The sequence below is a fragment of the Drosophila subobscura genome, chromosome E, assembly GCF_008121235.1.
Source record: "Drosophila subobscura isolate 14011-0131.10 chromosome E, UCBerk_Dsub_1.0, whole genome shotgun sequence".
NCBI lineage: Eukaryota > Metazoa > Arthropoda > Insecta > Diptera > Drosophilidae > Drosophila > Drosophila subobscura.
The window spans coordinates 5,159,665-5,181,262 of NC_048531.1; the positions used below are offsets into that span (position 1 = coordinate 5,159,665).

Genomic DNA, 21,598 nt, shown 5'->3' on the forward strand with positions numbered 1-21,598 from the left:
ATCCACACAAAAACATGGCCGTCACCATTTTGTTGCTTTTGTTGCTGTTTCTGGTGGTGCTTTCTATTGTTGTTGGGCTTTATTTATTTATGCTCTTTCTCGGCTTAACGCTCCACGCTTCGCAGCGCCCCAGCAGCACCCTCTGCCAACCCAGCCAGCCAGCAATCTACACCCCAAACAAAAAAAAGACCCCACTCCCACAAAGCTTCTTTGGCTTCTTGGTTGTCCGCTTTCTTTGTATAATAATAGACCTTTTCGGTGGGGTTGTTGGGTTGCGTTGGCTTGGAACTTCACCACCAACTTCTTGCCCCAGCTTTGTTTGTTTGTTTTGTGTTCTGTCTGCAGCTTCGGTTTATCCTTTTTGCCGGAAGAGAACGGAACTTGTTGAAAACACTTTCGCTTCGAGCGGGAGAGACAGGACCAGCCAAAAGAGAGCGAAAGTGAGTTTCTGCTGCTGTGTGGCTGCTGCTGTCTTGAGTGGGTTTCTTATGAGTGAGCTTTTTTAACGGCTCTGCTCGGCTGTTCATTTCATTTCAGTGAATGAAGCTCTCCTCTCTCTTCTTTCTCTCTCTCTCTCTCTCTCTGTCTGTGTGTGTTTTGGGGTTGCTCTGGGATTCAATGTCATGCCGTTGGGACCCGGGAAATACCTTCCGAATGCCTTCTTCTTCTTGTGGTTGTTGTTGTTTTGTGGGGTAGAAAGAGCTGCTTGTTGTTTTTGGGATTTCTTCATCTTTAAACTGATTATATTTGTACACTCACATGCACACACACACAGCCACACACAGCCAAACACTCGTGGCCATATCAGACATCGATAAAAGTAGCTGCTAGCAGACGCACGCACAAAGATCCAAATGTATCTTTTTCGGCTAAAAAGGCTGCTGTGTGCTCTGTGTGTGCGTGTGCGTGCTGCTGGCTTTTCCCCCCATTTCGTTAGCAGTTCCCGTAACCTTTGAACCATCAAATTATCGACCTCATTGAAATGCTCAAATTATGCCAACTATTCTGCGTGTGTGTGTGTGTCTATGTGTGTGTTGAATGTCAGTTAACGCTTTTAATACCATTAATTATGCAACGGGGGTAAATGGCCAAAGAAATGGCTAACGGAATCACACACACACACTCACACACACTGGTGGAGCAGCACAGCCCCAAAAAGGGACAAAGACCGGCAGCGAAACGAAAGACGTAGATGATGACAATGGCTGGAAGGGAGGAAGGCGGCGTGGCAGGCACTCCATATAGTTAAGATCTGTGAATTTTGAATCCATATGTGCGCTGTTCTGTTCTCCTTGCGGTTATTTCAATTATGCACATCATCAGAGATTCAGCGATGGTTAATTCATGTCGCTTAACCCTATGGAAAATGCTTAAAGGGTTGCCAATACATATGTAGATAAATACGTTCTAAGGGAGTTATAGTTATGCTGAAAGGATACTTATTCAGACAGGAGCGGACAGTTATCACGAAACTATAGATTATTCCTCTTCCTCCATAGTATTTTTTATCACTTTCTGCTACATTTCTACTACAAAATTTAGTTAACTTTGTTGCAATTTGTTGAACCATTTGTAACAATACATACTGTATGTACATACATACACATTTATGATTTAATAAACTGCATTTCCCGGGAGGCAAAACCAAATTGTACCTGCCAAAAATGTGCCGTGTGCCAATTGAAAGAGTGAAGCAAGCGAAAATTTGCATTAATAATTCAATTTCAATAGACAGTGCACAGTCGACTACGAATATGCAAATTTACGTGGCGAAGCGTTCTTTGAAATGCAAAAATTCAATGTGAATTCCATTTTCTATTGCCATTTCCACTTCCACTTCCACATCCATTCCTATTTCCATTTCTGTTGATTTACGAGGTGCAAATCAAGTGCACTTCAAACTCAATTGTTTCCACTTCAAAGATAATCGCAAGGGTCTACGTACAATATATGTATGTACACAGAAGTAGGATAAGTATATCCTTGGAGGATGGGGATGTCTGACTGCGATAAAAAGGCAGAAATATGAGATGTTCCAACCATCGTCTATCGATAATTAACTGTTATGGGATCTCTTTGCTGTCTCCCTCCCCATACCAGTCGCTGTCTGTCTGCGATGTCTGCCCAATATTTCATGGCGCGAGCACTGTCGATGCCTGACCGACCACAAATGCTGTCAAAATGTGGCCCCTACTTCCTTTTCTCCCTTTTTTTTGCGTCGCTTTGAATATTTGAGCAGGACAAAACGTCCTCTGCCTCCGTACCTGCCTCACCACACTCTTCGCTCATCCACGCCAGCACTGGCTGGCATCCCCAACACCCAAAAATGCCCACCCAACTACTCTGGATCTCCACCCTAACCCACTCTCCAGGTGGAATGCATTTAGAAAATTAAAAACTGTAGCCAGCAACTAGCAGCGCAGTTTTGTCATCATTTTTAGCGCGATTGCCCGATTATCCACGGCATGCAATGAATGGCCCAAAACATTTGTTCGCCTCACGCAGCCCACACTGCAGAGACAGAAGTGTAGACAAATATTGGGACAACCAATGGCTGAGATTAGCCAAGGGATACTTATAATAATTGGCACTCAATTCATGATTTTCATTATTGAAAGTAATCGAGAGGGATAAGTTCAAAAATATAAACTGGAAAAAGATTTGTGGCCTGGAATATGTTCCTCCAAGTGGACACGCTCTACTCGCCCTCCAGTGTTCAACAATTCGCCTGTGAGTTTTTGCATATTGGACACCACAAAATGTCAATTCTATTCGTTGTATAGGTGGAGGGAGTGGGCGTATGCCGTGTAGTGAGTGGTCGGTTGGTTGGGTGGGGGAGTTGGCACTTAGTTTATTTGGTGGACGATGGCGGACAATATAGAAAATTGAAATAAAGCGAAGAAAATGCCAATGACGTAGATAAATGCAAGAGTGGCAAATTTTCGATTGTTCGCTTGAGAGCTTTTTGTCACACATTGTAGTTTCTCTTTCCCTTCTGTCTTTGCGTTTTGATACCCTTTCATAGAGAACAACTAAATTCATTTGTACATATTTCAGCCATGCATTCCTTCTTTATTCATTATTTTACTCCAAGATGTTTCCACCCACCATTTAAGCGATCCACCTCGTAGGGTATCAGAAGCTTCGGCGCATAAAGCAAGTCTCTGTGTTCTCTTTTGCTCGGTTTTTCTTTTACAGTTTGTTTGGCTATGCAGATGGGTGTTTGAGTGGCTGTTGTTGCTGTTTTTTTCATTGCGATGAGTGCGATAGCGTGTGGGAGGGAGGGGAAGAGCACAATTTACTCAAATTAAAAAGTCGAACGCGGGCGTCGGTCACGCGATAACGATTTTAATGGCCATCGCCGATAACAAGGCCAATTGCATGCCTGTCAATATCACTCACGTCATTACGCATACGCCAGATGGTGGGCATTCGCCACCAAAAACAAAAAACACAAAGAAACAAAAAATGATTTCCAGCAAATGGAACATGAAACAAGAGAAGAACAGAGCGAAAACACTGGGAACACACAGCACAGAGAACGGGCACAGCCACAGGCCCAGTATCCGTCCCGTCAAAAATGTGTGACAAAAACGTGGAACATGTCGCAGAACCAACAACACGAATACCTCGCCAACAAGCAGAACAAGAGCAGAGCAACGACCAAAAGTACGATCGCTGCCGACCACCGCCGAAGTGAGCTTTAAATTCACTTAATTATGGAACACACACGAAGTGCATAGCAACATAAGTTGGAGAGGGCGCGGGAACGGGGGGCGGGATCAGAAAAAAACAGAGCAACAAAAACGAAATGCGAAGACAATGCTCGAGAGCGAGTGTTTTTGTGTGTGTGTACCCCCCTCGCAAATCATAAATAAACGAGGTAGGTAGCAGAAAGAGAGCAAGTGCGGAAGAGAGCGGAACCGAGACAAAGCGGCAAACAAAGCACTCTTCCCTCCTCACCTGCGCTGGGTAATTGCAAATCCACAACGATCTATGTGCACAGTGGGTCGGTTTGGAGGAAAACTACAAGTGCGGATACATCAAATGTAATAAGGGAAATATCGCACATATCAGAGACACACAAACTATGTATGTGAGATGTAATACTCAATCTGTCATAGAATTTGAATACTTATTTGGCAGAATTTTGCCCACTGTGCCCGCTGGTCATTGTGTGCACAATTTCGGCATCTCCAAAGCATCCACCTCCACCGCCTGCACCACCCCGCAGATCGCTTGCATGAATAACAGAGATTCATCAATAAAACATGTGCGCAGATCTCCAAGCAGAGCAGAGCAGAGGAGAGCAGAGCAGCGAAGTCACAGTCGTAGGTAGTCGCGCAGTTGCAGTCTCAGTTGCTCCTACTCTCGCGGCACACGTTCGAACGTCAGTCAGCCGTCTGTTTGCGAAGCAGGAAGAGAGCTTGCGCGAGCGGGACAGCCATAGAGAGAGCGAGTCCAAGTTGGAATTGAGGTGCTGTTGTGCCTGAGACTTCTACAGCAGAGAGCCCCCCTGCTATCCCCCTGGCTACAGTTACTGTTTGCCGCTGCTGCTGCTGCTGCTGTTGCTGCTCTTGTCATATCGTATCAGTTTTTGGCTTTCGTCAACCACTTTGAAATGCAAGCATGTCCCTCCACAGCAAAGCCACTACCTCATCCCGCTGGCGGCTACCCCGTTGTGGAATTTTCAATCAGTTCCAATTGTTGCGCGCTGCTGACAAAGTTTCCCAAAGAGGGAAGGCCAGGAGTGGGAGCGGGACAGAGAGGCAGTGCCAGTGCCAGTGGCAGTGGTAGTGGCAGTGCGAGGTGAACGCTTGCTTGAGTGGCAAAATGTGCTGGACCTCCGGCAGAGTTAGCGCTTAAAGGCTTCTCCTGCTTCTGCTCCTGCCCTGCTTCTGCTCTGCCACTCCTCTCCTGTGGGGCCATGGCAAAATTTAGTTGCGAACACATAGATTATCCGGGAGTCTTTGTCTTTCTGCTGGCGGCATGATCTACTGGCATATCAATGAGCAGGCCACAGGCCCACGTTGGGTGGGGAGTGAGGTAAGGCGGGGCGGGGCGAGGCGGGGCGAGGCGGTGGTTCATGGCTGGTTTGACTGATCCATGCCGCCTTTTAAGCTGATTGGAGCTGGGAGTGTTTTCAGCTAGTGATTGATATGCGCCTGTGTCCAGTTGCTGCTGCTGCTGTTTGTGCCACAGCTTCAGCGTCCTCTTCGGCTTGTGGAATGCCGACAAAAGTTACAGCCCGACCTGACAAATGCGACATGTGCAGCGAAAAAGAAATAGAGATGCGCGCGTGACACAATAGTGTTTGGGATCTGCAACCTACATGTGAATTTTGCTTATCAAAATAATAATATATGGTATGAGAATGTTAACCATTAAAGATTTTTGATCCATTATAACAATACTTCTTCCCAAGCATTATGCTACATCCAACCCAAACACGATCCCGTCTCTAATCCCAGCCCCAGCTCTCCCTTTCTATTTTCCTGGTGTCCTCACGCTGCCGTCTCTTGGCAGGGGATTAACCAATTTGATGTGGCTCAGAGGAGGCCTCTGCCGCCTCTTCAGCAGCCTGGCTAACAAGGCAAATAAATAGAGAAGAAATGAATTAATAATCGTAAATATCAAGCGCAAAGTGTCGCACCTGGGCACGTGGAGGAGAGACCCAGTGCTGGGGCTGGTACTGGGCACTGGCACTGTAGATCAGTTGTGAGTGTAACTGTTATTCCAACGGATGACATTGGCATTTGGCTCCATTCTGGAGCACACGTTGCCACGCAAAGCAATTTTAACAAGATCATAAATGTGCAAAGGCGCGAAGCGATCTCTGATCTCGCCGAGATCACTTCTACTCGTATCTAACTATCTCAGTATCTCAGTATCTCTGTGCAGCAAGAGTTTTTCTTGCCTCGAGTTTGGTTTGGTTTTTCTGCAGCTTCCACTTGGGCTGACCATTTCCTAATTTGCAAACTGATACTCGGAGTTTTGAGAGCAAGGTGGAGGTGGGGTTCGAGGAGGCAATCAATTAAATTTAATTATGACACCAATTATGGCCTGATTGCCGGCCAACCTGTAGCCGGTCCTAGACACTTTTGCTATCCACATTAATAATAGAATCATTAAGCAGACTCTCGTGCTCAACTCAAGCTGGTATCTCGTCTCGGTTCGGAGAACACCTCTGTGGGCAGTCCCCCAGACAGGGGCTGGAGCAATTGGAGCTGCAACTGGAACTGGAACTGGAAATGAAACTGAAGCTGAAGCTGGGCGGGTACACAAATGTGTGGCCCTTTAGGCAAATACTTTTGGACACCCATCGGTGGAGGACAGACCACCAGTGATGATGGTGATGATGGTGCATCCTCTTTACATGGAATCACACGAACCATTGCTCTGGCTGCAGTTCGATTGAGATCATTATCATCTGCATAAGGTGTGTCCTACACTTTAATGGGGCCTGGGGACTGGAAAATTGCTTAACAACTCAATGAGGCGATGGCCAATAATGGGCTAAGATAATTTCATTCGCAATCAATGGGTCTCGTTTGAGGAACATTTTTAATTGCTGTGGAGAAAGATACGGATGTGAATGAATGCAGATACTATTTTATACGAAAGAACTGCAGATATGTGACTAGTTTTTGCCCTTTTTTACCCACTCCTTTGGCTTAATCATAAGCTCCCATAACAATTTGTTTTTCATTTTGGTTTTTCCTAATTTCCTTTGCAATAACAAAATATTTCCGAAGCCAATTATGAGCGACGCACTCCCAGGCAGCCGGCAGTTGTCAGTGGAGCAGCAGGAGCAGCAGCAACGGTGGCAGGCGGAGGCGTGGCTGCCACAAGGATGTGCATGCAATTAACATAATTCGCCTGACACGCGACAGCCACTTGAGGGTTGTGGTACCACTGGAAGGCAGGGAAGTGCCTCAAAGAGGGCGGCTGGTGGGTGTCGGATTGCCGCAAACTCGTCTCAATTTACAAAATTTATGAAAATAGAATTTGCTTTTCACATTTTGATGAATTTTTGTTTTGCTCTGTTTTTGAGCTGCAGCCACATTTCCATTCCCAGGGATAACTCTTGTGCCTGCTCCTGCCCCAGCCCCAGCCCCAGCCCCAGCCACTGTTTACTCTGTGTGTCCCCTTTGCATGTCTGCCGCATCATGGTTTATATTGCAGTTGATAATAATGCCAATAAATCAACGATACGCATACACAGAGCTCTGGCCTGACAAAAATAAAAAGCCAGCGACGATGATGAAAAGCTGCTTAAAATGTCATCTTTTGTGTGGCAGAGGAGCAGCCAGGAGCTGCTGGTCGGTACTGGTTGGCAGAATGGCTACATGAACTATGGCTACTTACCGATCAATAATGACGGGGTCCGATGGCGTCTCGTTGCGGTTGCCACAGCTCTTCTTATCACAGCAGCGACTATGGAAGTGGAAAAATCACAAAAAACAACTTTAATTTACCTTTAATTTAAGGTTGCTTAAATATTTATTAAGTATAGAGTTTGTTCAGTTGTGAGTTGTAAATAATGAAATAAAACAGCAATATTTATAAGAAATTTCTTTAAAATGGTAAGGGATTTATAACAACTTTAACCTATTTTGAGGCTAAAAATTCATGCATTGTTTAAGGCTCTTTCCCTAACTTATTTCCACCTTTATTTATGCACTTTAACCCACTTGTTCCACCAACTGCCAGCAGCTCTTAAAAGTGTGTTAGAAGTCTCTCAACTCTCTCAACTGTTTGTCTCTTTTTTTGGGGTCAGGCATTTGTCATTGCTCTCCATGCACACAAATATCCCAATGTATATCTATATCTATATCTATATCTGTGCCTGTTCTCGTCTGAGTCTGAGTATATCTATATCGGGCTCAATGGCTGCGTACATTTTTGACTGCACAGCCGCTGGGCTGGCTTTAAGGCGGGTGCTTCGGGGGTGGCGACTGGATTGAGGGTCATCCTTTTGGGGGGTGGCATTTTTGGCTTGAATCTGACCAGCTTCTGGCTCTGGCCGGGGCATATAACATAAACATGGATGACTGAAATGGGCGAAAAGCCAAAACGATAAAGAAGACGACGCCATCTCACCCCCCACACCCACACCCACACCCACACCTTCTCTACGGTTTGCCCGACCTATGCATGGGAGGTGGGAGGGAGGCTGCAACCCCTGGCCGCGTCTCTGTGGCTGTGTGTCTGTGTGTCTTTGGCGCTGTGTGCGTTGTCCCCTTGTTTTTGATAATGCTACGCAAACATAAAAACTGGGTGCCAATCCGAAATAATAAAAGATGGCCGGCCAGCGGGAGTGCAGGGGATGCTCTGACAGGGGGGAGGCGGGCGAATGTACCGGCTAAAGCTGTGTAATTTTTGTTGTTGTTTGGCTTTCCCTCAGTTTTCTCTGTTTTTTTTGTTGGTGTTGGCTTCCTTTTTTCCCTTGTCTGCTGTGCCGTTTTTATTTCCTACGCAACCTTCAACTGTCAGAGGCTGCTAGAAGGGTGAAACAACACCCCAAAAGTGGTGTAGAGGGGGGTGGAGTGGGCGGTAGAGGTAGTGGGTGAGCTAGTCCACCATTTATACGTTTCAGTTCCCGTGCATTTGAGCATGAAAATAAAAAGAAAGGACACCAGAAAACCGAAGCTCAAAAATCAACAAAATTAAAGCCCGAGAAAAAACCCGCAAAGAAAATCACGCGAAAAATGTGAGAAAAAAATAAAAAAAACAAAAAGCAAATGAGAATTCAGCAAGTCTAAGGGCTACGGGTAGAGAGAGAGAGAGAGAGAGGGAGAGCGGCATAGAGAAAGCTCCAGGGAGACACTCACTGGCCGAATGCCCGCGAGAATTGAGATTTCGATTCTCAAATCAGAAATCAAAAGGTGTGGATTACAATGGTCCAAGGGGAGGCAGCCTTATAGATAGATAATAAAAGTGGCAAGGGGATGAACATTATGACGGAGAAGGACTCTCACCTGCACATGACTTCGTGCGTCAATAGGACGCGACACATCTCTGGATTCTTGTCCTGACCCTCATAGATGATGGCCTGCAAATAGATGGCAAAAATCAATTATTAGAGTAAAACTTTCTATAAAAATATGAATTAAAATATGATCTATGTACACTTTTCCCCTTAAAAGTGTCATCTTTGAGAGGTTTCCTCATGGATTTGCTTTGGCTTCACTTTACTTTTCCCTCTCGAAACCTCGAAAATTTCGTGGGCACTCGTAATCCCTGTGTGACCCCGTTATTAACCCCCAGCTATCGACACCACCGTGGCACTGCCCACCTCTGGTGACCTACCGCCCTCCCCCCTCGCGGAATCAGCTATCATTTGGGCCAAAGACAAACACACATAAATGCTAATTACAGAGCCAACTCGAGGCGGCTCGAACTGCTTGCTGGCTCAAATCGACATATGGGACAGGCGAATGCAAATATTGACAATGTCCACAATTTTTACCTCTCGCTCGCTGCAAGGATAATATCTGGCTGGCTGGCCGGTGTAGTTGGTATTTGTATTTGTGCAAAGAAAACTCCACTTGAATTTGTTGTTGTGTGTCTTTCTATTTGTTTGTTGTTTTATTTGTGCGGTGGAAGTGAAGTGAGGCGTGTGTTTTCGAGCAGGGTTAGGGGTCGGACGGGGTGTCAGTGGCAGTTCCGAAATCATGCCATGTGGAAGAGTGAGAGAGAACCGCAAGTGCAACGTTGGCCAATCTGCTGCAATTTCCTCGGACAAAGAAGCGCTGGCGGGCAAACCTCTCGAAACAAATAGATAAACAAACGAGGGAACAAGGGCGGGGTGCAGCGGGTGCGTGGTGGGTGGTGGCACAACAAAAAGGCGCATAGTTCTCTAATTTAAAAATGATTAAAGCGGGTTGCACTCGTCCATCCTCGTAACCGTAATCCAACACTCAGCCGCTGAATTAGTTGAGAGACAAGCAAAAAAAAACACGGCATATGGGTGCGAGATCTCGCAGCAGGGGTTGGTATTCTCCTTGCTGAGAGTGGGCTGTGGAGGGGGAGGGGATCATTCATCACCCGGTGGCAGCTCGCCAGAGATACACGCAAAAGTAATAATAATAACCGAATTGTATTCCACGAAAACCTGAGCCGTGTGGTTCATCCACCAAAAGTTAAAACAAAACAAGAAAATCTTTGGCTATAGTTGATGAACTGAAAGATACCCAGTAATAAAAACAATCGGTACTTTGGGTGTAGGTCTTATTATGCTAAGAATACTTCCATGGCTATAAAATTGTGCCAACTTTGGTTGCCATTCTACTCGTTTTCTTCTTGCATACAGACAAACGAGTTAGTTGGGTTTCAGATGCTTCCTTCTGCTGGTTACATTAATTTGCACAAAAATAATATACCCCTCTATACGTAGGACTACTGAGTATCAAAAACGTAGAGAAGAATGCTGCCACTTGCCACTACACAGCGTCAAGGACGAGTGCTTTCCCACCCAACATATGTGCATTTGTTTTCCTCAAAGCCAAAACTAAAACTGAGGATGAGCAGGAGCAGCAAGGATGAGCAGGCAGGAAAGCCAGAAAGCTGTGTGTGTGCCCAGCCAAATAGATAATCAGAAATTAATTTTAATGCAACCAGCAGCACCGGCAGCAGCAGCAGCGGCAGTTCTATCACCCCCTTTTGGAAGGCAGCCCGCCCCACCCCATGCTGGGCACATGTAAAAGTTATGATCATCCCTTATTATCCCGTTTGTCAGGTTAATAACTTCCCTTTCCCTGCCGTGCAACCTGTGTGTAAAGGATCAGAGACAGAGGACAGCTCTCGATAGCCCGGCTCAATGTCCAATCTGTGTGGGATATCATACCAGACTTACGCGTTGAACCCCTCTCTCCATCTGTGGGACACAGGCACTCCGTCCACTAATTATAGGCCCAGGGATGGATCTGGATCTGGTCCCTTTTTTATCCCCGTTCGGAGCCAATTCTAATGGATTTTCAATGTTTTTTCTTTCTGGCAGGACATAAAGTTTGCCATTTTCCATGGAATGGTAAACGGGTGCACATTTGTCACCTGTTTATTTGGCATTAAATGCGAGTTGGAGCTGGGATTGGAAACTATATAACCCCAGTTTTGATGAGGATTATGGTACGGTATCCACCTCAAGCATTCCATTGCATTGCCTTGTTAAATCACTTGCCACTTTTCACTCACAAAAAAAGCAAACAAACAAACAAATCTAAGTTTCCCCACCAAAAAACGACTAAGCTGTTGGGCAACCAGAGATCCTCATCAATCATCCTTGTGCCGGGATGCAGAAACAAACAATTAGTTGGCTCTGTTTCCCCATTCTTTCGTGCAAAAGTCACGAGTGAAATCGGAGCCTAAATGGCTCATCTAATAAACAAAAAAAAAGAGACGAACGCAAACGGCAAACTAAACGAAAGCCACTAAAACTGGAGTAAAAGCGTTTAAACTACGATTTATCAACAGGACAAAGAACAGGAGCAGGAACAGGAGCAGGACGACCCAAAAAGAGCACAACAGACCAGCAGGAAGACAGCAGCAACAAAAACAAAATTCCCGGGTAAAAAAGCAAGTGATGAAGTGATGACAGGACAGGCAGCAAGGATGGCTACAAAACAGGATGAGAACAGAAGCGGCTTTTAAATTTTAAACGATTTCCCATCAAAACGACACTGAAAATGATGCCGTTTTTTGTTTGCTATTTTGTTTGTTTTTTTTTGTTGTTTGCTGCATTTTTTGTGTGTGCAAATTGTTATTATCGCTTTTGGAATAAAATAAATCGACATCCCTTGCATTATTCACGCACTCTGCATGTGGAACGATGAATGCCGGAGCCACGAGACGGACGAGCGTTGCATGCAACGGCATGTTGCATATTTAACGGGCCCAAATAAAAATCTCGCCAAACAAGATAAATTATCGCACACAAAAGACCGTGTGCAAAAACAAAAAAAAAACAAAAAATAAAAATTGTTTATACAGCAACAACACACACAAGTAAAAACCTATCGAGGGTAGCTCTTAATTTATTAAAGCTTCATTTATCAGGACAACGCATAAATTGCCGGCCACCCAAAAAAGGGAAGTGGAAAAGGGCAGGGAAAGCGGAAGTAAAGGAGGTGACTGTTGCAAGTACCCGTGCAACCTTTATATGAATGAATATATTTGCAGTCGGTACTTTTGGCAGAAGGGACATGGGACACAATCTGCGAAACCCTTTGCTGGCCCAAGAAATTAACATAATTTTTCGGTGAGTCTCTGGATACGAAAGTGTTATGAAAATATAAAGAAATTTGTCGTTTGTTATGTTTAAGTGTTGAATTAACTTGGAAATATGGAAATAAGTTTCCAATTTAATAAATCATAAACTAACCTTACGCCTGGTACATTTGCAGGCATAAAGTTAAGATTTAAAGCAGGAAAGAATGAAGATTTGATAGCATAAATTATCTTTAAATATCAGCGAATGTCCAGCAACTTGCACCGAAATATGGCTTATAAGATGGTAAGAGTATTTCGCTGTAAACTCAGGTAAATGCAGATTTTGGCCATTGCACATTCCACACATTACACTACACCTTGGGCGTTCGTCCGTTCCCCGAGTTCCCCTGAGGGAGCCGCAAGAATTTCAAAGAGGATTTCGCCATGCATTTCACAATTCGCATAATGAGGGCGATATGGCGCTTCCCTCATATTTCCATCCTCCTCCCCGTTGCCAACACTTGGCGCCGGCGACCGCAGAAATGCACTTGCCGTGAAAGCATTTTTAATCGCATTGCCAGTAATGTGTGCGAGTGGCAGAGGCATAGCGCGGCAAGAGAGAGTGAGCAAAAGCGAGACAGACAAATCAGCAGGCAAATGGCTCCACGCACACACACACACGCACACGCACACAAACAACACACATGGACAAGCGCGCACTTGTGGCGGCGAAGTGGAGATGCAAATGTGGAGATTTTTCGCGCAATCTGTTGAATTTATTGAGCGACCAGCAGCAATAAAAACGGGCAGAGCAGCGGAGAGCTGGCTGCGAATGTGAAATGTGTTATTAATCGAAAATGATTCGCTCTCTCCCTCTGCTTTTAAGTGTTGACACACAAATTAATTTTATCGCTTAATTAACACGCGAAAAGTAGAGGCAGACAGGCAGCGCCATTGCGAGAGCGGGACAGACGTATTGTTTGGCAGTGAATGATGAGGATGAGGATGAGTGTATTGGCATTGTCCCTTTTGCACTTTGCTTTTATTTGCATGCAGAAACGGTGCATTCGCTCTTGCAGCGGTTGGACAACAGTTGGGTAACTGTTGTGTGCCTATCTGAGTGCATTAATCTCTCTGCTCTCTGCTCTCTCTCCCACTCTTTGATTTGGTTTAGAATTTCGCTGCGCTTTTTGGGTCTATTTTTGCCTCTATGTGTGTGTAATCGCATCGCCATAATGCGTGTAATCGCGATAAGCGCAATTTTGGCAAAAACACAAAAACGGGGTAAAAAGGATTTGCCTGGGCACTCTTTGGCTTTGTTTTCATGCTGGACCCGTACCTCCAAGCCAACCCCTGCCCCCCTCCCACCGCTCCTGGTCGGATGAAAATGAAATATGATCGTAAATGAAGCGATTCCGTGGTTCGCATAGTCCGTGGATAGTCCGTGGTCCATGGTCCATGGTCGCATGTCCGTGTTCCTCTCTCATCGTTAGCTCAAATTGCAATTGCGACGCCTCCTGTTCCTGTTCGAACGGTTTGAACCGTTATCTGATCGAATGTAATTATGATTATGACCATGATTTGCTACATTTGCCTGCCCCCCTCCTCCCTCCCTCCCCCTGCAGCCACTAAAAGGGTATAGCACTGGTCCTGCAGATACCATCAGCCATCGAAGGGTTGGCCACGCGACAGTTGACAATTGTCCTGCGCTGCCTCTTCCTATTGCTTCTTCCGCCCCAATGCTCGCCGGCTGAGACAATGTCGCATCGCAATCGCAATCGTAATCGTATTCTCCCTGCTACAATTGCAGTTTCAGGTTACAACAATACTCCCTCCCCCCTGCCGAGCCAACTGATCCGCACAGATAACAGTCGCTTATCCGCCGCCTTATCTGTTACGCCAGACGATAAGGCTGTCGCCCACCGCTCGCGATACGCGACAAAATGAAATGTAAAACTCCGAAAAATATACAGTCCAAAATGAAACACAGAGCAACAGTGGCAGAAAGCCCAACTAATCCGATCAAATGATTGCTCATTTCCCAGCCAGCGACAAACTCGTTCCGACAGTCGAAGTGAGCATTCGGATGGGAGGGGATTCATCCAAAATTAGGGGTGGAAGGTGACAGAAGGAAAGCAAGGAAACGGCCAATTCAAGTGCATCGGATAACTTTATCAAATATATTTTAGAACGAATTATTGCGTAAATTATTGCATTTAAATCGTTTGCGTTTTTATTTCAAATTATTGTAAAAACTAAACAAAATTGCCATTTACCATGGATATGGGGATATGCACACATTTATTTATTGGTCTGAGTATATTTGTGTGCCTGCCATTTGGGAATCTAGATTATAGAATCCGGAAATATTGTAATGTTCCCTCAAAGACCCATTATGAAATTATTAATAACGCTTTTTGTATACATAAAACAACATTTAATTGCGCCACTCGATAAGGTTTAATTGCTGTGAATTTCCCCTATATGAACGAACGATTTTCTTATCACACATTCAACACTTGCTCAGATGTTTTTTGTTTTTTTGGGATAGCTTTACGGCGAGTTCTTTTATTTTACGGTTTGCTTGTTTCAATTGTCGTCAGAGAGCCAAATATTTTGCGATTAAATTTCATTCGCACAAATGGATTTCTCACCAGTGGGTAGAGGGGGGTGGGTAGGGAGAAAGGGGCGATGTCGCTGCTGTCGATAATTTGTGGACAAATTTATGGTGCGCTCGTTTCTGGCTGCGAACGGGCTAAACGGGCAAGAAACGCCCACAAAACAGAGCGAAATATAGAGAGACATAGAGAAGGGCAGGGAAAGGCAGGGAAAGGGAAACGAGAGAAGTGAGGCGTTAAAGGGGGAAATGGCATCGAACGGTAAAAGTGGACAGCGGCTGAACGAAAGAAAAAGCTGAACTGAAATGTCTATAAAAATTTGTCACTCGAGAAATTAATTGCCCTTGAAAAGGCAAGGAAAAGGCAGTGAAAAGAAAAGTCCAGGACCCACAAAACAGACATTAGGCCTACAAAAGCGGACATATGGTGCACCCATGGCATTCAGGACAATTGGCAGAGTGTGCCGAGTGCCTGCAGCTAAGGACACGCACGCACCCACAACAGAGTGGCGCATTAGCCCGTGTTTCTCTCTTGCTCTCTGTGTTCGATGGATTCCCTCGTTATTCTCGATGCTCGAGCGATGTTCTCTCGTTAGCATTGGATGAGGGGCAGGGGGAAGTACAGGGGGACTGCAGATACACCCCTTTTAGGGGCAGGAGTGTGAATGAATTGCTCGTTGGACGACTCAATTTACGGGCAGAGAACACACCAGGACACACTTAATTAGCCATGACAATCAATTTCGAATGCAACTTATGCTCGAATCAGCAAAACAAACATCACATAGAACATAGAGGGGGGAGGGGAGCCCCAGTGGAAAGCCAGCCAAGTGGAAGGAATTAGTTTTTCATGGCTTGGTTAACTTTGATATGAATATCTCCCCTTGCCTGAGTTTACCCAAAAGTTTTTCATTTATTTAAGTGGCTTTTGTAGAGGCAAAGAACCACCACAGCATCATCGTGCATAGAAGGGCTTGATGGAGTTCTTTTGCTGCTCAAACTCTTCCCTTTGACTCACCTGTTTGGTCACGGAATCGATCAGCCGCACGAATATGTCCTGCTCCTGGCGCGCGCCTGCAAATATCAATAATAAAACCAAGATAAATGCCATGAACGACACACTCCAAATGCCCTGCCCCACAACACTCACCATTCGCATAGAGCAACTGCAGGCGATACTGGATGCCATTGTTCGTTTTGGTGGCATCCGATTCCGAGTCCTTCTCGATGAACCCAATGAAGGCAGTGCGCTCGATCTCGATGGGTTGTCCGGCGCGATCGTAGAGGGCGATCACAAAGTGAAAGAAGTTCGATTTGCGCAAATTGCTGGGCGGCTGCTTCTCAAAGTGGGCGCGGCCAATGCCCAAGCTGCAAGAACAGTAAACACAAAGAGAGAGTGGGAAAAATTAGTTAAATTTCGGACAGTAATTATGACATTAGTTGGGTAAACACAGAGCGGGCTTAAAGAGGCCTCTAATTGGTCCAAGAGTAAGAGGAATTGCGGGGCAGCCAACTCAATTAACAGCAGCCACAGTCCTTCAGTCCTTCGTCCAGCAAGGATAGTTGTTCCAGTGACAACTATCATTAAAAGCGCATAAGCAACAGCAACATCAACATCAACGTGACACAATAATCCTGATGTATGGCAGGACCCTCCACCCACCCCTGACTTCTTGGCCACTTCAGCCCCTTGAAATATTTGATATACTCCCAGAGTCCTGGCCGTGCATTTGTATGTGGGCCAAGCAGACACTGGGTAATTATTCGGACACGTGGACCTCGTGGTCGCAGACGGCATAAAGGCTTGTCCTTGTCCAGGACCTCCCCCACACACACAGACACATACGAGTATGTACATATCTGTGTGCTAAATGTCAGAGAGCTGCTAGCCCGCGCCTGTCAGCGGACAATTACAGCGAACGGTGGCAGTCTGCTTCGGGATAGGGTCCTGTCAGCCACCCCTGCGCCTGTGCCAGTGCCTTTGCCTTACCTTTCCGTGATCCTTGGCCCGGCTGCTCTTTTAGCTCGCTTCCGTATGCATAACGAACAATTTAATTTAGAAAATGCTGATTTTATCAGATTTTGTGTATATTTTCTGTACTACTTTTTCGCCCCTGCTATTTGCTCAGGCAATGTCAAGGAGCAGCGCCGCATGTCCTGGCCGCTACCCAACTGACTCGGGGGCCCTGCAATTATATACACATTTGCCAAAGGATAATGCCAGCCATCAGCTAATGATAGAGGCTCCCCGCTACCGCCACCCAGTGGCCCGAGAATTTAAGAGAATCGGTGAGGAATGAGACATACTGTCATACGAGTAGTTCTGTTCTGCCCCAAAGGAATCGATTGACAATTTTATTAGTAACTATTCAATGGAACTTGCAGAATGGATTTGAGATTTATTATCTTTTGAAGTCTCCATCTCTATAGCTTTTAGTCATTGATTTGATCAGGGAGCAAATCCAATTGCATTGAATTCATGAATTGATTAGGGAACTCAGCAGAAATGTTATTGAAATCTTTCTAGGATTCATTGCTATAAATTCAGTTGATTTCTAAAGTAGCAACTGCAGGAAGTAGTGGAAATAAACCTACCAAAATGCAGATCTACTTTAATCCAAGTGGAATTTAATTTATTATTATTGCACTCGTTTCATTTCTAAATATCAATTTCCTCAACAATCCCACACAATTTGCGGTTGAGGCTGATATCAAATTAAGAGACCATCAAATAACTGGGGAAGCGACAATGCGAGTTCAATGCGATTTCCAATGCGATTTCCAATGCCAAAGAGCAGTTACCTCTGCCAGGGAGTACACCTCTGCCTGGGAGGCAAGACGGGGGCGAACGACATATAAATGCCAGACATGTTACATTCTGGTGAAAGGTTATTGTTATGGCAGCAGAACCAGCACCAGCACCAGCACCAGCCTGGAGTGTGTTCGAAAAATGAACAGCAGAATAATGTCGAGTACATCCTGACAAATAAAAAACTTGTACCGTACCCCCTCACCCACTGCCCCCACTCCTGATTCGGGGCTCTTGCTCCTGCTCCTACCTTTTGGCTTCCTGAATCGCTTTCTTTTTTATATTTTTTCTTTTTGGCCCTGCTGTTGACTCTTCAGCTCGGTTGAATGCGGGAAATTGTGGAAAATCGTTCTGCGGCAGTTTGCCAGCTCACTTTGTTTGCACTTGCCGCCAATTTGCAAGCCACACATAGAGAGCGAGAGAGAAAGAGAGAGCGAGTGGCAATAGAAAGGGAAACAAAGAGAGGACGGACAGGTACAGGGCCTGGGACTGGGGACTGAGAGAAATGGCATTTTTGTGGCCGTTTTGCTGTTGATTTTATTATGCCAACATTTAATTGTCGCAAATCGATGCCCAGGTGACCATCCAGAGGGGGGCGGCAGGCACTAGTCCTGTGGGAGGTGGTAGTCACGTTTTGTCTATTGTCGGCGAGGCACGTGGAAAAAAAGAACCTGCTTTCCACACATGCCGACGATGGGTTCTAAAAAGGCAACTTTATTTATCCCCCCACACACCTGATTTGGGTGCTCTCTCTCGCTCTTATGTTTAAGGACACTTTATGGGTCCTTGACGGCACTGCAACTGCAATCTGCAGGAGTTGCCACTGCCACTCGTGTGTCTTGTGCGTCTCTGCTACAATCTTTGTTGAAATAAATTTCCCCAAAAATATGTTCTTGATTTACGAGCAGCCGCACGCTTTTGTGCACTTCTGTTGGGGCACAAACAAGTTCTTGCTGCAGTGCCACATGCATGTGCACATATCCATAACCAGATGGACAGATAAGTGCACAAATAAATTGGGTTTGGTTGTGCCACATTGAACAATTATCGGAAGCTGCGAGATTTATTTGTGTCGCAAAAGTTAGGCCACACAAAAAGTGCCCACAATAAGTGCGAAATGTAATCAAAAGTTGAGATTATCCGCAGCTCAAAATGGATTGGGGTTGGATGGGGGTTGTGGGAATACATTCTGGGGAGTTTATTAAATATTTATTGGGTTATTTAAGCTGGACATTTGCGGGTATTTAAGGCATTATTTGGGCACTCTCGTACAATTCTTTACTTCACACTTTTTGCGTTATTAATTCTCACTCTTTCACATATTCTTTCTTATTTCTATGGTTCACTCTTTACCTCGTTTCACAGCGCATTGTTTTTGGATTATGATCCTGATTAAGACTTAGCTGCAGCGTTTGACTCTGCGTTTGATTCTGACTCTGATTGAGAGTGTGATTATGGTTGTGATTGTGATTATGCGCCTGATTGTGATTGTGTTGGGAATGGGAATGTGCGTGTGTATGTGTGTGTGATGGTTGATTTGCCGCCGCTGAATGGCCAAAGCCCGCTGTCATCTCGCTTTCGATTTGGGCAACTCGCGCACTTCTTCTCGGCGCGAACATCTCACGCCAGAAACATCTCAAACGCAACTAAACAAACAGGGCCAAAAGCTCTTTCAGCACACCAAGCGGAAACCCCCGCTGGCTTTGAGCGAGAGAGAGCGACAACTTCTTCTAATTCAATTCATTGAGAAGATGGCAAAGCAAGGCAAAGGCAAAGGCAAGGACGAAAGCGAAAGTGAAAGTCAAAGAAACAGCAACAAGGGGAGAGCTGAACATCCCTTTGAGCGTGCTCTCACACACACACACACACAAGCACTCAGCGCACAAAAAGCCCACAAAAGTTTAACGGAGGAGCGACCGTCGCATCCTCCGCACCCTTCTGCCCACAAACTTGCTCCCATCGAAAGTCAAGCGTCGCAGGAAAAAGTGCGTAAGTGAAGTCCCCCCGAAAACAGCTTTGAGTGAGATTTTTCGAGTGAGTCTCGGCTGTCTGTGCTGCCGCTTGGTTTTTGGGGGTTCATCTGCTTAGCACGGGGTCGAGGGCTGGCACGGGGGAAGGCCATAAAAATACCCCTCCCCGAACGGTTGAATCGCAACCCCAAGGGGGCCCTCATATTGCTCGGACACACGATGCCGTCGCCGCCGCCGCCGCCGCAGCCACTGCCGGCTTTTGGCTAAAAGTAAACAAACGTTTTTTTTTTGTTTTTTTGCGTTTTAGGTTTTTGGAGACTTCTGTTTGTAAACGTTTGTTGCTGCAACATTGTTGCCATTCGCCCACCATTGGAGATTATTGCTTGACGATAAGCGGAGAGATTAGAGCGGGGATTAATGGCGTTGTTGGGGCAGGGATGAGAGAGGGTTCTGCTGGCGCTGGAATTATATTTCCCAAATTACTGAATTTAAATTTGATAGTTCGAGAAACTCTTAAGAATTATTATAAAACTGTTCACAAAACAAAAACTAATGTGGATTCTGATTTATATTAAACTGCAGGTTTAATTATCATTAATTTTCTCTATAAAAAATAAGAACAATTCCAAAATAAACTCAATGAAAGAAACTGAAATTCACTCAAGGATGCCGCAAAATAAATAAATTTTTGTTTCTACAATTTCAACTATTATTAATTGTTCCAAATTTAGTTTTTGGAACGAATGTTCATTTTAAAAAAGTGAATATTTAATTATTTTAATGATATTTTAGAGCACATTAAAGCATTAAATCATAAGGATACCAACGACATCCAAATCTCCTCCACAATTTGCCAGCAACAACCGTCTCTTGGCTTAAACAACTTCATGTTCGTGGCGTGCCACATTCTCAACACTTGAAAGATCACAATTTATGCTTCACTTTGGACACACATTTCACCTTGGGAAGGTCTCTGCTGCCTTTCATCACTCTTGAGCATTCACTTACTTGGTCTGATCGACGACTGGCTGCATGGCCCAGCGTCCGCCCAGCGGCTCCTCCTTGAGCGAGGTCATGGGGCCACGCGGCTGGTTCATGTCGGCGGCTGAGGGCGGCAGGCCGAACATTAGGCCGCCGGCGGACCGGGGCCCGGCGGTAGGGTAGAGCTTGCGTCCCCACTCCATCCCCAGCTCGAGCGTGGGCCAGGGGGAGGCCGAGCTGAAGCCCGGCACCGGTTCCTCGGAACGCAGCTTGAAGCTATCGGTGCTGGTCAGGGGAGCTGTGCTAGCAAAGTGGTGGTGCGAATGGTGCGGATGCGTATGCGAATGCGGATGCGGATGCTGATGGAGATCGGCGTACGGTAGGGGCACGGCACCAGCTGCGGCGGCTGCTGAGGCACTGGCAATTGTGGCGGCCGTTTTGGTGGCTCTTCTGCTTCGTTCCTTTCAAGTGGGGAATGGGATCGGCCCTTCCTGTTGTGAACTGGATCCACACTGATTCGTTTTCCTTCCTTCGATTGGGGACTCGGATCTGCTTCTCTGGGGTGGATGGGTGTCTCTGGAGATGTCAATCAATGGGATTGCTTTGGGTCACAAAAACTGCACAGAACGAACGCGACCGAACAACACGCACTAAATCCAAATCCAGTACTGAGTGTGGGTGTATGTGGGCGAATATTTATGGGTGTGTGTGTGTGTGTGCGTGTGTGTGTGGGCTGCCAATGCACCGCAGAGAATTTGGGATTTATTTTCGGAGAATTGGTCTCGCAACAAGTTTTAAGCGGCGCGCGCTACCGTCCCGAGTGACTGTTAAACCCCAACTGAATCCTCGTCCAGTCCACAGCGACTGCCAGCGATGCTCTTGCTTGCCACACAGCGTCGCGTCGCGTCGCATCGCTCTGCTCTGCGCAGTTGCCGCAGCAGCAGCGGGAAAAGCGACCAAACGACCAACGATACCAAATGCTTTGAAAATGGAAACGAAACGAGCCTGCGC

At 45.8% G+C, this 21,598-nt stretch overlaps 1 protein-coding gene across 8 annotated transcripts in view; it reads right to left on the reverse strand.

Moving 5' to 3' along the window:
• Positions 1-21,044, reverse strand: part of LOC117891162 (transcription factor collier) — a 28,059-nt gene extending 7,015 nt beyond the window's left edge. For 6 of the 8 annotated variants that reach the window (XM_034796476.1, XM_034796474.1, XM_034796473.1 and 3 more), the window contains exons 1-5: positions 20,615-20,906; positions 15,978-16,195; positions 15,846-15,901; positions 8,982-9,055; positions 7,369-7,437 (exon numbers count right to left, since the gene is read on the reverse strand). In XM_034796476.1, coding sequence (XP_034652367.1) covers positions 7,369-7,437; positions 8,982-9,055; positions 15,846-15,901; positions 15,978-16,195; positions 20,615-20,790 — 593 coding nt within the window. In that variant the 5' untranslated portion in view covers positions 20,791-20,906. Of the gene's footprint in view, positions 1-7,368; positions 7,438-8,981; positions 9,056-15,845; positions 15,902-15,977; positions 16,196-20,614 lie in introns of all 8 variants that reach the window. The other 2 variants (XM_034796478.1, XM_034796477.1) reach the window with 1 other exon arrangement.
• Positions 21,045-21,598: the final 554 nt, after the last annotated feature.